At 35.2% G+C, this 16,256-nt stretch overlaps 1 protein-coding gene across 5 annotated transcripts; it reads left to right on the top strand.

Annotated features, from left to right (window-relative positions):
* Positions 1–16: 16 nt before the first annotated feature.
* On the top strand, positions 17–14,360 carry LOC107046204 (prominin-like protein). Of its 5 annotated transcripts, XM_015268757.1 has the most exons (11): positions 17–574; positions 1,361–1,628; positions 3,775–4,249; positions 4,336–4,359; positions 4,450–5,826; positions 8,340–8,461; positions 8,676–8,726; positions 8,882–9,049; positions 9,260–9,349; positions 10,168–10,278; positions 12,069–14,360. In XM_015268757.1, exons 1-11 carry the CDS (start codon positions 259–261, stop codon positions 12,079–12,081), a joined length of 3,015 nt encoding a protein of 1,004 aa, XP_015124243.1. In that variant the 5' UTR covers positions 17–258; the 3' UTR covers positions 12,082–14,360. The 5 variants fall into 5 exon arrangements, with proteins under 5 accessions (XP_015124243.1, XP_015124252.1, XP_015124261.1 ...); XM_015268766.1 differs by lacking the exon at positions 4,336–4,359; XM_015268775.1 differs by lacking the exon at positions 8,676–8,726.
* Positions 14,361–16,256: the final 1,896 nt, after the last annotated feature.

Genomic DNA, 16,256 nt, shown 5'->3' with positions numbered 1-16,256 from the left:
CAACTGTTGGTGTGAGTTAACCCCACTCCACAGCTGCCAACACAAACACAAACGCGGATAAAATACAGTTACAGATGTAGCGTGGTCATTGAGATATACGTACGAGAGAGCAGGAAGTTGTGTTGTATTGGTATTAAGCCTTCGTGCTTGGGTTTTTATCGTTCAGTTCACGGCAGTGCACGGCTGTTGACGGGGCGAACGGTTGTGTTGTGGCTTGTGGCGCGTCTACGTGCGCCCGAGCCCCATACAATCCCGAAAATGCCAATTAACAAAATGGCTAGGAAACTTCAACACTCGAGTTGTATCGTTTTGGTGTTATTCTGTGGTGTTTTATTACCCAAAACAGTGCTAACTGAGGATGACTTTGCGACGAGAATGCGTGCCATCAGCAAGGATTTGGATCGACAGTTGCAGGAGATGATGGCATCTCAGGCTGTTGAATTTACATCTGTTAATACAACGGGACTGCCTTACAATGCAACAACAAAGTTCAATCCCAAGGGCATGGGACAACTGTACAATGTTACTAATCTGTTTATTGATATTGTGCAGTCTAAGCAGGCATATCCGGAGGGTATGTTCTCTCACGATTTTTCAATTGTTTATCAGTTGGTTGTTCTTTGAAGGGCGATTTGAAGACGTGACGTGAGTTGTCTCATGGTTACGCCCTGGAATCCGTTCATTCGGTCACAAACGAACAATGACAATTTCCCCCCCATAGAGACTTAAATTAAAATGGCCGACGTGTCAGCGTATGAATGGGTACAATGCTGTTGGTAAACATTAGGGGATTATTGGTATTGAAAGAATTTTGGAAAAAATTTCGGTTCCAACTCGTGGAATCTCTGTGGGAAAATAATTTTGGGCTTTTTTTTTTCATTTTTGCTATGAAGTAGATGGCTTTGGTGCTTCGTCATAGTTATGGGAAACTAGAACGGTAATCCGGGTTTATCGATCGTTCATTGCACTTTAAATTTTAAAGCATTATCTTATCAATGGCGATGCATAACTGAATTGTTGTGAGGTGACCGTGGACAGTAGATTTGTGTAAATATTGTGCGAGGGATAAGAACACGACAAAAGACATCCTCCTGTCACACTTTGTTCTCCAAAATTTGCATAATTTACAGAATTTGAGGGAGTTTATTGATAAATTGGGAGTACGAGGGCGCGTGTTTGTTGGTCATCTGCGGGGCCACCTGATGATGACACATAATCTCACACGGAAGTCGTCGCTTATCTCTTACTCTACATACGAGGAACGTTCCATTCAACTCTCAGGCCTATGCAATTTTTATTGATAGGGTTTTTGTGGAGATAATGGAGATTGTGGAAATGAGGCGGTCATATCTGATTGCAGGAATGATAACGGTAAATGATCGACATTTGGAGTTTGCCGATCCTGCTAAAGAGTGGAAAATCATTGTCACTCACTATGGTGGACTGGCAGGACTCGCTGTTGCCGGCCTCTTACTTGCTGCAATACTGCCATGTGTTGGACTTTTTTTCTGCTGCTGCCGTTGTGCTGGACACTGTGGTGCAAGGAGCCAACCGTTTGACAAAAAACATGATCACTGCCGCAAAGTATTTCTCAGCTTTATCCTCATTTGCGTTGCTACAATCATACTGTAATTATCTTATCCATTGTTTTGATCGAATTATCAGTGTTGAGAGGCACGAATGACGATTTTAAATACTCAATCAAATCATCTGTCAAGTGGGACGAGAAGGTTGCACTGCTGTAGAAAAATATTTAGATGAAAAAGAGAAATAATCTCTTGTTAAATTGCGAGGAAATGAGTCGTGATAAGTGTTTCGTCGGAAGCTGTGGGAAATTTCCACTTCGGAGGACTTTTTGTCAGTTCACTTCCTATTAATTTTCTCATAAGTTTTTGTGGGTGAAGAATCGATGTTTCGACATCTTGAGAACTCTTGAAGTTTAATTTACTCCATTATTTATAGGCCTTTGCTGGAATGAAATTCTTCAACTTCTTTTTCTTTTTAAATTTCGTATTATTCCTTTCTACGATCATATTTATTAAAGTTGATAATATGCTTTTGAACGAGTTTTCTTGAATATTGATCTCTTTGGGCCATATTTTGCAGTATGCAGCAAGATAGTCTTTGTCATATTCTTAATTATCTTATTATGTTAGTTATTTATTGTACATTAACCTTGTCAGTGGGGGGTACATATTAGGCAAAATCTCTTCCACATGAAATAATATTTTTTATTTAGATTATTTTGAGAGCAAATAACAAATTAGTTGAATGAAGAAAGGTATAATATACATTTATAGCTTCCTGGAATAGTTGTTTCCGGTGCAATTTATATTATTTTTGCTTCCGAATGGAAGCATTGTAATCGTTCAAATTTAAGTTTAAGATTTTTTCTGTTATATCGACCCATTATGATCCAAAAAGTCCGAAAATGCTATTTTTAGGCAAACAAATTTTTCTTCGATCGTTTGCTAATGAATCGATGGAATGGAATCTTTGTTTTTCCTCAAATGGTATTGTTGTGCCCTATCCATCGCCATTAATTAAAATTTAATTCATTTATTAATTTATAACATTTTTCAAGAAATTTTTTTTTTACGATAACTAAAAAAAAGGTTCTGAATTGATTGAATGATGAATAATCGTTATTTTGATTTATTTGAAAATTTGCGAAAATTCTGTATTTTTTGAAAATTATAATTCCCGGGATATCTTTGGATATCATGCTTCAAAAGAAAATGTTTGTTTAATGTTTGTTTTAATGCAATTAAATTCAAGTTAAAAGATGATTACGATAGCTATATTGGTTGATTTGATTTTTATGATGATTGTTGAAAATTTCGAATTTTTCATGAATTTCCCTGAAAGTGAGTTTTCTGATGGTTTCATCAAATGTAATGTTTCAAATTCATCCAAGTATATAAATAAAATGTTTATGTTAACAATGAATCATACATGATAGAAGGAAATCATGTGCAAAATAACCATTGAGAAGCATATTGCTCATTTATTAGCAAAAATAACTATACTATATGCAATACAAGAGCAATTTCCCACCTGTTTTTCTTCTATTTGAACCGTTCATTCGGGAAAATTGGATAAAGCTGAAACTAGCGAAAAATTGTCTTTAGGCGTATCTAGGGTCGTCCGAATATTTCCAGGTCATGTACAAACTCGTTCGCATTTGAAAAACATTTGCACATGTGATTGTTTAACCCTTACACACTAAAAAACCCCTAAATTGAATCTTCTGCTGGTGAATATCCTGCTAACTTCAGCTTCATGAAGAGTTGAGTAAAATTGTCGACTTATCTCAAACCATTCACAGCTCAGCCGCGAATTCATAAATTGAGTTTGGTCACGGCTGATTACGGAATAGAAAAAATATGATTTGCATGAAAAACAATTTTATTGCACATAAATTTTCATATAAGTCAAATGCACGTGGAGAGAACTAAATTGTACGTTCGGAGTGTCGTCATCCCTTCAAATCTATTATTGAATTTTAATTCTTTAAATTATTTTTCCCGTTAATTATCTTACTGCTGACCGAAATATGGCCCAAAACAACAGTCAATAGATAATATTTATTCTCGACCTACATTTCCTAAAGCGAGTAGTTTTAGAAACTCTCGTCGGAAATTTCTCCAACAATGAAAAAAGTTACTCACAAATATTCTAGCGGAGTCACTTGTTTACGAGATAAATTCCCAGTTATTCATTTTCAACCAACAATTAATGTTAATCTTAATTAACCTTAATCTCTGGATACAGATTTGGAGTGGTCTGTGCATTCGTCACAAATGAATACATGCAAGAGGGTACAGAAGACCTTCCGAGCCAAGCAAAGACAAGTTTGAAGGACCTGGAGTTATATTTAACAACAACCAAGTTGCAAATAAATACTCTCCTGAAGGAAAACTACAACGAACTCGAGATAACTCTGAATAAAATACTTCAAGCGAGCGGTAGAATAGTCACTGAGGAGCTTGCCATTTATTCTCATGCCGTCTCCCTGACAAATTTGAGTGACATCGTCTCTGGATTGGATGCAATAAGACAAGACTTGAGAATGATGAATCAAATAACCCAGGAATTGAGGACCAATGCCAGCCAACTAGATATCGTAGTTAGGGGAGTTAAAAAAGACTTGCTACACAGTTTGGCAGCATGCAAGACTCATGCGTGTGAGCAACTGTTGCAGGACTTCAAAATTAATCAGTTATCGGTGCAGGTTGAATTCGATAAGGTGAGCCATTAAATCATCATGAAACTTGTCATGGAAGTTTAATCGATAAAACCTATTAATTTTCCTCAATTGCAATTTACATGCAGTACTTGGATCAATACTTCCCCAAGGTGAATTAATGATAAAGCTAAATCGAGAGTTGAATCTGTGGTTCTGATATTTAAGCATCGATAAATTATCGAAAATATTTCAATTTCCAGCTTCCTGATGTTACGTTCGCCTTACGTAACATAACATCCCTGATGGAAGGCAACATTGTCTCTGAGGTGCGTCAGGGCAAGGAATCCTTCCTGAGGATTCAACGTGACATCCAGCGCGCCGTCAATCAGACGATTCCCGTCGTCAGCACAAGCATAAGAAAGGCCGGTCAATCACTATCAGAGACGGCAAACAACATCACGAGTATGATTGATAGGATCAATCGAGATATCAATAGAGTCTACATTCCCCACTTGAAAATAGCCCAGGACAACATAGACCAATACTCATTGTACAGATATTACATGGGTCTCGGTGTCTCTGGTATTCTGCTGACAGTCCTCATGTGCCTGACATTTGGGCTCTGCTGTGGTATATGTGGAAAACGCCCAGATGGCTATGGTGACGACTGCTGCAATAAAGGCTCAGGGGCGAGATTCTTAATGTTAGCTGTTTGGATAATATTTTTATTGACAAGCGCACTCATGATTATCACCTCAGCGCACATGATAACAGGTGTTGTGGTGCAGAGAGGGATTTGCGAACCACTGAAGAATCCTCGTGACAATCGCATGTTCAAGCTGGTCGATGATTTTGTACAGGTCAAAAGTTTGCTTTATCCAAACAATCAGCACGCAGACATAAACATGAGCTGGATACTCACTAAATGTCATGCCAATGAGACACTCTACAAAGTCCTGAAATTGGAATATCTTATTGAGCTTGATTCACTGAGGAGTTACGTTGAGCGTTATGCTATCAGTAGCACAATCGATGAGTTACGAAAAATGATTAATTTAAAGCCGGGAATTATTATCTTGACTGAGAGTGCCACAGCTAAACTGAATGACTTGGCGCAGAGTGGATTGAGTGATATCAAATTTTATCAGTATGCTGAACTCTTGAAGGATAATATAACGAACATTAACTTGGAGCATCTTGGTAATAAGTTGAAACAAGTGGCTGCTGAATTACCACCTGGTCACGAGGAGATAAAGGACAGCTTAATTAAAAATGCCCACGATTTGGAGCATTATCATAAGGATTTAGTAATGCCAATGACGTCACTCAGCGAACAGCTTAGTAAGAGTGCTATGACGCTCGAGGAGCACATTAAATTCAACCATAGCTCTATGCCTGAGGCTATTCTTAACTTGGTGCATGAGGTCATGAGTGCTCAGCAGTTTTTGAATAAAGATGGTCCAGAATATGTTAATTATCTTGCTACCAAGTTTGGTGAGACTTTTCTGCAGCAGGTCAATGATTTCTTGGAACATCTCATCAGGAACTCGAAGGAAACTGTCGGCAGATGCGGACCGGTCTCTAATGCTTATAATGCGACTATTGTTGCTGGGTGTAACAAAATTCTGGACCCATTCGTGAGTTCTTATTTTCATTTTTTTTCTGTTAATTCATTTAGTTTGCATGGTTAGAGGGTTGGAGATGAATTGCAAAGGTTCATACGGGTTATTTTTTTGTAAATATCTTGGATGGACCTGATGACCTTGAGGGGAAAAATGTCGGGATCTTTTAAACGTTATTTATATCGTTTCTTTTAATATTAAATATTCTTCAATGGCTATCTGGTCTTACATCACAGAGAAATCTCTAAAGATTTATGAGGATTCAATAAAAAAAGAAAATGAGAAAATGCTGAACATTTTCAAAGAGCGCATAAGGGGGATATCGCAGATGGATACTTTATTGAGGCATATAATAATCTGATAGCCATTTCTGAGGATAATTTATTTATTTGCAATTTTGTGGGAAAACCGCAATCTGTTTGAAAAAGTTCTGTTTTTTTACTTTTGAAAAATTGTACACTGATATTTCTTTACATGCCAACTTGTAAAATTGAGAGTTGGAAGAGAACTGAAGGCCTGAATATATTATCTTTCAAACGTTATCTGTTTCGCTCCTTTTGATCTTAAATATTCTTCAATTCCTATCTGGTATTACATCACGAATGAATCTCCGCAGATTTATGAGGATCCAATAAAAAATGAAAATGAGAAAATGCTGAACATTTTCAAAGAGCGTCCTTATTTGATATCAGAAACCAAGTTCAATAAGGAGGATATCGCAGATGGATAATTTATTGCAAACAAAATTACAAATGATTAATTACAAATTATTTATTTGTAATTTTGTTTGCAAATAAATAAATTATTGCGGAATTGCAGAAAGCCGTAATCTGTTTGAAAAAGTTCTGTGTTTTTTCATCTTTGAAAAATTGTACACTCATATTTCTTTAGATGCCAACTTGCAAGATTGAGAGTTAGAAGTGAGCTGAAGGCCTGGATATATTATCTTTCAAACGTTATCTATATTGTTACTTTTGATCTTAAATATTCTTCAATTCCTATCTGGTTTTACATCATAAAAAATGAGAAAATGCCAAACATTTTCAAAGAGCGTCCTTATTTGATATTAGAAAATAAGTTCAATAAGGAGGATATTGCATTAACACATGTAATAATCTGACAGCCATTTCTGAATATAATTCAGTTATTTGCAATTTTGCGTGACAATTGCAATCTGTTTGATAAAGTTCCGTGTTTTTTTTTTACCTTGAAAAATTGTATACTCATAATTCTTGAGGTCTCCTGCGTAATTTCAGACTGAGTAGCATTTTGGAACAATCTTCGATAATGAAAACAGAAATAAACACAATCAAGACATCGTTTGGAAGATGAGTTTTTAATGGATCGCGAGGAAATGGCGTTTTTCTAAATCCAATAAATGTAGAAGTATTAATAATAATTTGGACCTTCGAATTAATTTTGACAATTGAATATAGCATTGAATAGAATTTCGAATAACCTGATAGTTCAAGGTGATAGTTGCTTGAATTTTCATGATTTCCATGCATTTTCATCATTACATCAAACTGAAATTTGGTTTACCATTGAATTTTCATTGAATTAAAACATTTCGTAGTCCAACATCAATTCAAATGTCATATGAATCAGCAGTTGAATATTTCAAGAATTTTATGGACTATAAAAACTAAATTATGTCTCATTAATCTGAATTTCGTGCTTCCGGAGTTATTTGCGGAATAATCCCTTCATTATTTAGAACCTTATCTCTCGTCACCACTTAATTCCAGAATTAACTCCACACTGAGAGAAAAACGAACCAATTCTCAAAAAAATCTGGTTTGAGTTAAAGAAATTAAAGGATGGAAATTCTCCAAAAAAAATTGTTTGATTCTCCTTTGTCCCCAAGTTGCAAGATTGCTCTCATATCCTCATTATTATTTTACTTAAGAATTTATTCCTTATCTGTGATTATTGAATAGCTGAAACGAAAAACTGCTGTCCCTTATTTTGCATAAAACGAATATTTTCCGGTCACAAATTAGGAGTAAAGCGGTAAAACAGTTTGACGATTTCGAAGTATCTTTTACAGTTTGGTACAGACCACACTATAGATTCAACCATCTTCAATCAAGAATTTAGTCAATTAAATTCCGTGAGAAAAATTTGAAAAAAATCATGAATATTCAGCGTCATTCAAATTACATTTTCCACCGAATTATTATTCTTTTAAACATTTTTTGTTCATGAATAAATAATTAAAATTGTTTAAACTTTTGGAAACCTTATTTGTTAAGCATAAAATCGATTTCTGGTAAAGTTCTGAATATGAATAATTTTTTTAGAATTCCGACCAAATGATTTTGAGGGTGGAAAATTGATTGTTAATCAATTATTTATAGACAATGCTCGTTATTTTCAAAAATTGCAGATTTCAAATTATTTCATCAATTTTCCCCCAAACGTAAACTTTCTAATTTTGTTTCTGACTTTTACATTTTTTGAGAAATATTTATATATTTCGAGTATATTTATATTTATATCGAGTTTGATTTTTTACCATCTTTCAGAACGGATTTTGGGCGAGTGTCGGCTGGACCCTGATTCTCTTCATTCCGACAATCGTTCTCTGTGTCAAGCTCAGTGCCCTTTACCAGAAATCCGATCCATACCCAGGGCCCCTAGTCGAGACGTAAGTAAAATTTTCAATAAAACTCATATTTTCTCTTTTACTCGCCTGTTTTATGATTTCTCGATGGAAAAACTTTCCGGGGAATTTTCAAGCATGAAAATGTCTCTTCTCCCATTGATTTCAAATTTTCACTGTTGGAATAAAACAGAGGGTAAAAACTAAACTCTTTATCAACAATTTTTCCATTTCTAATCACTAACACGATGAATTACAGAGAATATCTGTATGACGCATATGCCGACAGGGATAACATGCCTTTAGCTCAGTAAGTATACTAGATGATTTTTTTGAATTTCTCCTTGCGCCTTTGTTGATCCTCTGTCGGTGCTTTGAGTGGTATCTCGAATTCTTTTAATTTCTCTGATCTCCCTGTGGAGGATTAACCAACAGTTATTTATGATGAGTGACGTCTTTTTTCAGTGTACACGATAAGAAGCATAAGGCACACAGCAGGCATCATCCCTCTGCCTACGTGGAGAGTTATGATGGCCCAGCAGCAGCGGGGGTCTACACTGGTAGGGAAAGAGTTGCTGATGCTCATCAAGGCTCATCCCACCACGACTCGAGATACTCCGATCTTGCGCCAAAGTAAGTTGAACAAATAAGCCTGAATCAAAAATTTTCAGAAGCAAAAGCTAATCATCAGGAGTCGACTCTCCCCTTCAATTGCGAGACCAACGAACAATTGCAATTATTCTAGAGGATGGTAAAGAAATGAAGAGATGATAAGAATGAATGGAAACAAAATGAGTAATTGAGAACACGTAAATAAAGGAGTATTTTAAATTTCCATTGCAGTTTCGCCCGTTCATGGCAACGCCATGATCGTGTTGCGACCTCAAAACCTGAAAGTCCAAATAAAGTCTATAGTATCCCGCTAGAGTCGCAGTAAGTTTAATAAACCGGTTAAAATTGATCGCTTTTGTAATGCGTTTGGAGCTTCATATTTATGTTTATTTAATCGTTTATTTTCCATTGCCCAAAATAACCAAATACTCATTAAATGTTTAATTTCATATTGTTTATGGTTGCTCCAAACATAACACGTAATAACAATTGTAATAGTGGTGACATTCATGGGTATATATATATTTTTTTTTTTTTCAATATTTAACACAGTAAATGCGCAGGGTTCCCACTCATTGAGTTTATCTTTGTGTTGTGCCATTTTTGACATAGTTCCTTGTCTGTTTATTATTAGAAAGAGAAAAAAAACAATTAAAGAGGCTAAAGAGAATGTTGTAGTCAGACCGACACTTGGTCACGAGCTTTTTTCCCCATTATTTACAGGTGAGTGGGAACCTTGCTTGAGGACACCCTTACCACGTCCAAATACACCCAATGCACACACGTAAGTCGTAAGAGTCACTCTTATGTGGAACAAAGGATATTTTACAGAGTTTAATTGTCGCGTAATGTTCGAATAATACTTTGATGTTTTGTCCAAACGTATTTTAGCGATCACAATAATTATTCACAATCATATAGGTTTTTCAACATTTGTATTGTTTACTTTATGTTCCCCAGTATTTTTGATGATAATAATGTGATATGTAGTCTATAAAGAATCAAGTAAATATGTGGAATAATGAAGTCGTGCGTACATTAAATGGCTCATTTTCATTTGTCTTTTTTTTTGTTTACTTTGATGATTTGTCGATGTGTAGGTGAGTGTTATATTTAGATGTGATATTTTGTTATTGTAGAAATTGGGATTTTCCAAATGGCGGGCCACCAAGGTATCAGCCGCCGGCTGGTGCTCCACCATTAAGCACTGAATATGAACGTCCACCTCCTTATTACTATCCAGGCCCTGGGTATGTAGATTTGTTTGCATCAATGGATTGAAAAATTGATAAAATTAATTCTGTACTGAAATGGTAAAACAAATCAAGTCGTTTGACGACAGGACGAATGTGTTGACTATACTGTCGTCTGGAAATTCAGTCGTGTAGGATTATTAAGGGACGTTCTCTGTAAGAATCAGTCTCTCGATAATCAATAAAGAGATCCGAAATATTTCCATCATTTCTTTAAGAGGTAATATCGATCGTTGAGATTTTAATTACACTGTTGATGAAATATCGTAACTATAGATTCTTTTTCCATGATAGTGATCAATAATGGAAACTACATTTCGTTTTATTGTTTAATCGGTGTTAATAACAGCGAGTTTTTTCATCACACTCTAAAGAAAGTGCTTTTCATCAGTACCGAATAGTACAATACTTAGAATGACTTTACTTTTGCGAAGTTTGGAAGATAACGTGCCCCGAAAATGTTCGGTATCATTGCTGAAGTAGAGAGCTTCAGGCGATTAAGTTGAAAAACTTTTGACAATGAGAGGAATACTGACTTCCTCTTAGGATTCTCCGCTCCATTCCAGAAGTTTCTTTCACACTTGAATCGAGATTGGAGATTTTTTTTGTATTTCGTTTAAGCACTTTTCGCACTACGCTTCAGTACCCTCATCTGTTATTCACACAATATTCACAAAAAATAATTATCGGAGTTAAATAATAAGGATCAAGCGCGAAATCTGGTTTATTACGATTAGTAATCGAATGAGTAATAAAAATGGATATCGCCATCATTAGCCAATAACGAGGTAATGAAAAGTATATTTTGTTCCTTCATTTATTGGAAACGTAATCAAAATGTTATTTTCTCCACTCACCATTAATATGGTAATGATAAATCGATTCTGCTCCATTACTAATCACAAAAACAATCAGTAATTCATTCCTTTATTGAAGATTAGTGGGATGTTAGGTATTGGCCTCTCCGGTTATCGACGGACTTGAATTGATATACTATTTATATTTGACGAACAAGATGAGCCCGAACGATCGAAAAATTTTCATACCGGATATGAGTAGATCCACGCCCCATCAGCAGGACAAAAATTCGATGCTGGGGATTTCTGTTTCATTTTTTTTCTGAAACGATGATAATTAGACAAAAATTTTGAAAAAAGAACAAGTGAAAAATATGGATAATTGAGAGAGTTATGATTTTTAGGAAATTTCTAGTTTTTGTCCAAAAAAAATTTTTTTTTCCCAAATTGGCCGCAATATCTCTGCGGAGTTTCAAGCTATCAAATCGTCCTTTGACTCACTCAAAGAACATGAGAAACCTTTAAAAAGACGTCATGCATTATCTTCAATTTGACGGGGTTTATACAAGAAAACGTTTTTTTTTAATCGTTAATTACTCAAAAAGTTTTTTTTTATCTCAAATTTTTACCAAAAATTGTCAATAAAATGTCAAGAATTTGGACGCCAATTAGCGTTCGTCTTTCGCCGTAGTTTGGTGGTTATTAATTGTTTGTATTGTGTTTTCCATGAGCATTCATCCTAAGGGTCCTTTATTTCACCTCCTGTGGTTAGAACCGTATTTTTCACCTCGGCGTAGGCACAAAGTCAGATTACTTTGCGCCCGCCGTGGCGAAACAAGAATATTATCCTGCTGATCTCGATTTTAAACATTTCATGGAACAATCTCCATTTGAGAACTCCGCTGCGATGAGTCGACTTTTCAAGTTTTACCATTTCATTACAGAACTTGAATCGTAATTCCAATTTTTTTGACCGTTATCATTTTATAGGGATAGAAATTAGGAAACAAGTCCCGTGGCATACACGAAATATGCATTTACTAGTGCACCGAGTTACAACCTGACTCAGAGTTACAAAAGATCGAACAAGAAGAAACCAATGAAATCATCAAACAAGAGAGATTACGTTTGAAGATATGGCTTTTGTTCCCATGAGGAATATGGTGTGCCACGGACCCATTCACATCGACAAAGATATTCAACATAACAAATATTTCAGAGGTACATTACATAAGAGACTGAAGTTATGCGATATGACCGAGTGTTAATAACTTGACTTGGGTGACCAATTTACTGCGTATTTTTGTGCTACGTTGATTCACGTGATTATTGAGTGCTCATCGATAATGGGAATTTCTTTTTTCGTGGCGATCCAAGTAATTTTTTAAATGATTCGTTTGTTCTAGGTATTTTAATTATTATTTTGTCATATCTAGTGTCATTTTGTGTATGAATATGTGCGAAAGAATCTCTCTTTCAGCTCAACATTCTTTAAATTGTTGGCATTTAATGGGTGAGGCAATTGAGAAGTACATGACATTGATTATCATCAATTTTCCTCGTGTATTTATCATTTTTTTACGACGCAATTGACCATGTACCGAATTTCTAAGTATTTGGTGTGTATTAAATTGACGCATCTGCGGAGATGTGATCATGTTAGTTAATTAATTAATAATGGACGAAAAATTATGTCATTATGACGCCAAAACCAACATGCCAAACGAACAATACTCAGCAAGTGTTCAATGAGAGGCATGAGACTACTGTCTCCACTGAAACGTCGTCATTTGTATTGGTTTTTTTTTCTCTTAGTAAAAATTCTGGTGTCAATGACGAATTACCCACAGATTAATCGTAGTTTGGTTGTGCCACTTCAAGTTTATTTGCTGTTATCGTGCTCAAGTTGTCAGGCTTCTGTTTTCGTCTAGTTTTCCCATTCGGCATGCGAATTTGAAGGGAACGACGACTTGTGAACGACATGACGTTCCATTTGTAAATTTAAATAAATTAGGTCATGATTAATGTCCAAAAAAAAAATTAAGTAGAGAAAATTAAGAAAAATCTAAATGTGATGATTAATTGATCTTTCTGAAACTGAGAAACTCTCATGATAATTTCCGAACAAATTCTTATTATAATTATGCAATTATACATAACAATAGTTGAATAAAAAATTCTATATACATAAACATGTACATTTAAATCATTATTTACGATACGACTGAGAGAATAGTGTTAACTATGTCAGGAATTACAATGGCTTGGTGATAAACTGTAGTTGGAGAATGGTGGAGATTACTCATTCGATTCATTCACTCCGTCTTCCTCCACTGATCTGTAACCCTTACATTAAAATCGGCTTGACTTTATACTGAAACGGATTGTAATTAAACTATTAATCGCAACGAAAATTTCCCACAAGGAGTGAATAAACAAAAATTATAAAGAAAGAAAACAAATTCCGTAAATGGATTGTAGAATGTTCGTGGTGCTATTTTTCTACGTGCACTTTCAGCTAAATTTCATAAAAAATATTACGAGAAAAAAAATTGAAACGGTTCCACATAGGGAAACCAATTTGGTAACATTTTCGCCGATATGAAACTCCTCCAATGGTATCTAAAATACGTGTTATTCTAAAATAATGAAACCATTCTTGTGGATGTTGAAACAAGTATTTGAATACACCGGTGTCATTCCTCTATCCGCAGTGTAATATACATAACGTTTAGAGAATTTTGAGAAGTGAAGCTCATTTGCGGAAGATAATGAATGAACAAGAAATGGTGGTTTGATTACACTCGTTCTTAGTAGTAGAGCGGAAGAGGGGAAAAATAGACCCGTTTTATTTCACTCAAATGTTTGGAAAATGGTGATAACTCATCGAATTCGTGATTTTCGTATTTGTAAGGAATGTCGATGGAGGTCAATTGATGAATTCATTTCCGAGTTTTCAATATTCGAGAGAGAATTGGGTGTCCATTTTGCCCCCCTCCCCACTAACGCATTTCTTGATGGACAATATCCCAGGGAAGATTGGTAAAATAACGAAAAACCCTAATAACATTCAAAAGAACAAAGCCAGTCCCTCGTGAGATATTATTAACAAAGAATGCGCCATAAAATTATAGTCTTAAGGAAACTAAAAATTCTCATAATCGATGTATATAACAAACTAACGAAAATTTTCAGACCTGTAGCCGTTAATTAATTTCTATTTAAATAATACAATCTAAGCAAACCAAAAAAACTGAATAAAAACTATGTTTTGCATTGAAATTCTGGCGCGTTTGGTAGTGAAATTCTTTCAATAATTTGAGATTTAATCAGATGTATAAAAATAATACTAATTATGTGATGTGTATTCACTAATTGTACTTGTTAAAAGTAATAAACATTTTATCATATAAAACATAACAAATCTACTTCATCATTCCATGCGTTTGAATTTTTTTTTTGAATTTTGATTTTCTATATAAACTTGATTTGTTATTGTTAACAGTGAGGGCATGGCACGTTGGCGTGTGACCCATCAGAGATGTTCAGCTATAATGCGATCATGAATTACGATTCCTACGATATCATTGGGCTTCATTTGTTATAATTGGAGACAGGTTGAGTGATAATCTGACCTATGCATTAATTGCTGCCCTGTTGTGGGCACTCTTAAGGATGTTTAGCCAGTGTCGTTAAATTGTCGCTAATAGTACATTACATGCCCGAGCCTTGGAAAACAGACCACCGTCCCCCACGTGCAAGATTGCCTTCCGAGCCGAAGGCGAGGGGACGGTGATCTGTTTTCCAAGACTCGAGCATGTAATGTACTATTTTCATGGTCAAGGAAAATTCTATAATTTTTTCAGCTGACAGCAGAACATATAAAACTAACTTTTCTCCTTTAATAAAAAAATCCAGTGTAACGTTTTTTGAAGCCAATCTATTCGTCGTATTGTGTCATTGGATTTTTTATAAATGATAGCGTACATTAAAGATATTACGATAATGCTATATTATATTATATTCTATACTATACTTTTTCTTCTCGTATACCCGTTCGGGTCTTTACGATTTGTTCCCTTCTCACCCCCCAACCCCCTGTACCGCATTCGCCGAAGGACAAGGGAAAATCTTATTTTAGGGAAAAACCTGCCCAGGTACAGTCGTCTCTTGCGAAACTCCCGACAATGAAACCGTAAGATTTAGAGTGTCACAAATTTTGGCCCCGCAGCCGGGAATCGAACCCGGGTCTCCCGCATGCCAATCCCACACTCTAACCACTTTTTTATTTTTTTTTTATTAAAAACGTTTATTTAGCCAAATATTTTCTGCATGTGGTTTTACACTGTTATACTTAATGTCTACGAAAAAAAACATGAGAAAACGTAGGATACATAATTTTGTGTTTAACGTAGGAGAATACATACGGGCTTTGCACGCTTCGCATCTCAACTTACAGCCACCGCCGTCGGTTCTATACGGTTCTACTGTACTATATTATAATACATTATATTTTATAATACATATAGTATTATAGTATCTATTATATATTGTATATTATACATAGTATATATAATATAGAATAGTATAGAATATAATATGATATAGAATTATCGTAATATTTTTAACGTATGCTATCATTATTTACAACAAATCTTAGAACACAATACGCCGAATAGATTGTCTTCAAAAACGGACACACTGGATACACGGATGTATTATATGAGGTATTCCATGCCAAATGAGTCAACGGCTGACCCTCACCCTCTTGAAAATTGATGGCGATTTTTTCTGCGACTGGGAGGCTTGAAAAACTATTTCTCAAATTTTTCAAGATTTTTTTGACAGCCAAGTTCGGAGATGTTTTTTGTCCAAATTTTTTCCAATCTCTAGATGCTCGAAATAACGAATTTTCGAAAAAAAAAAGTTGAAAAACTTGAATTTGGCTAATTACGTCACGGTTGATTATTTTAATTTTTTTTCAGTAATTCCTATAATCAAAACAAAAATTTTGAGCCATCATACATGTTGGGTTTCGTCTTAGATCCATTTTATTTTTAATTTTTAAATCTCAAAAATCCGCGAATTCGGTCAAAATACATAAGACAAAAGCGCGCAGAGCGCGCGGACCAATCAATTTTGAGAGTTTTCCATTCGGATTCTGCAATGCAAAACAAA

This window comes from Diachasma alloeum, unplaced genomic scaffold, assembly GCF_001412515.2.
Source record: "Diachasma alloeum isolate Michigan unplaced genomic scaffold, Dall2.0 Dall_scaffold_00181, whole genome shotgun sequence".
NCBI lineage: Eukaryota > Metazoa > Arthropoda > Insecta > Hymenoptera > Braconidae > Diachasma > Diachasma alloeum.
The sequence above is the reverse complement of the archived record's forward strand: the minus strand, read 5'-3'. Positions and strand labels throughout refer to the sequence as shown.

What these genes read in the sequence shown, in the direction of transcription:
- LOC107046204 (XM_015268757.1), top strand. Translation starts at nt 259, where the DNA reads ATGCCAATTAACAAAATGGCTAGGAAACTTCAACACTCGAGTTGTATC. An exon ending in GATAACATGCCTTTAGCTCA is followed by an intron (nt 8,727 to 8,881) that starts GTAAGTATACTA and finishes GTCTTTTTTCAG; the next exon opens with TGTACACGATAAGAAGCATA. An exon ending in AGTATCCCGCTAGAGTCGCA is followed by an intron (nt 9,350 to 10,167) that starts GTAAGTTTAATA and finishes TTGTTATTGTAG; the next exon opens with AAATTGGGATTTTCCAAATG.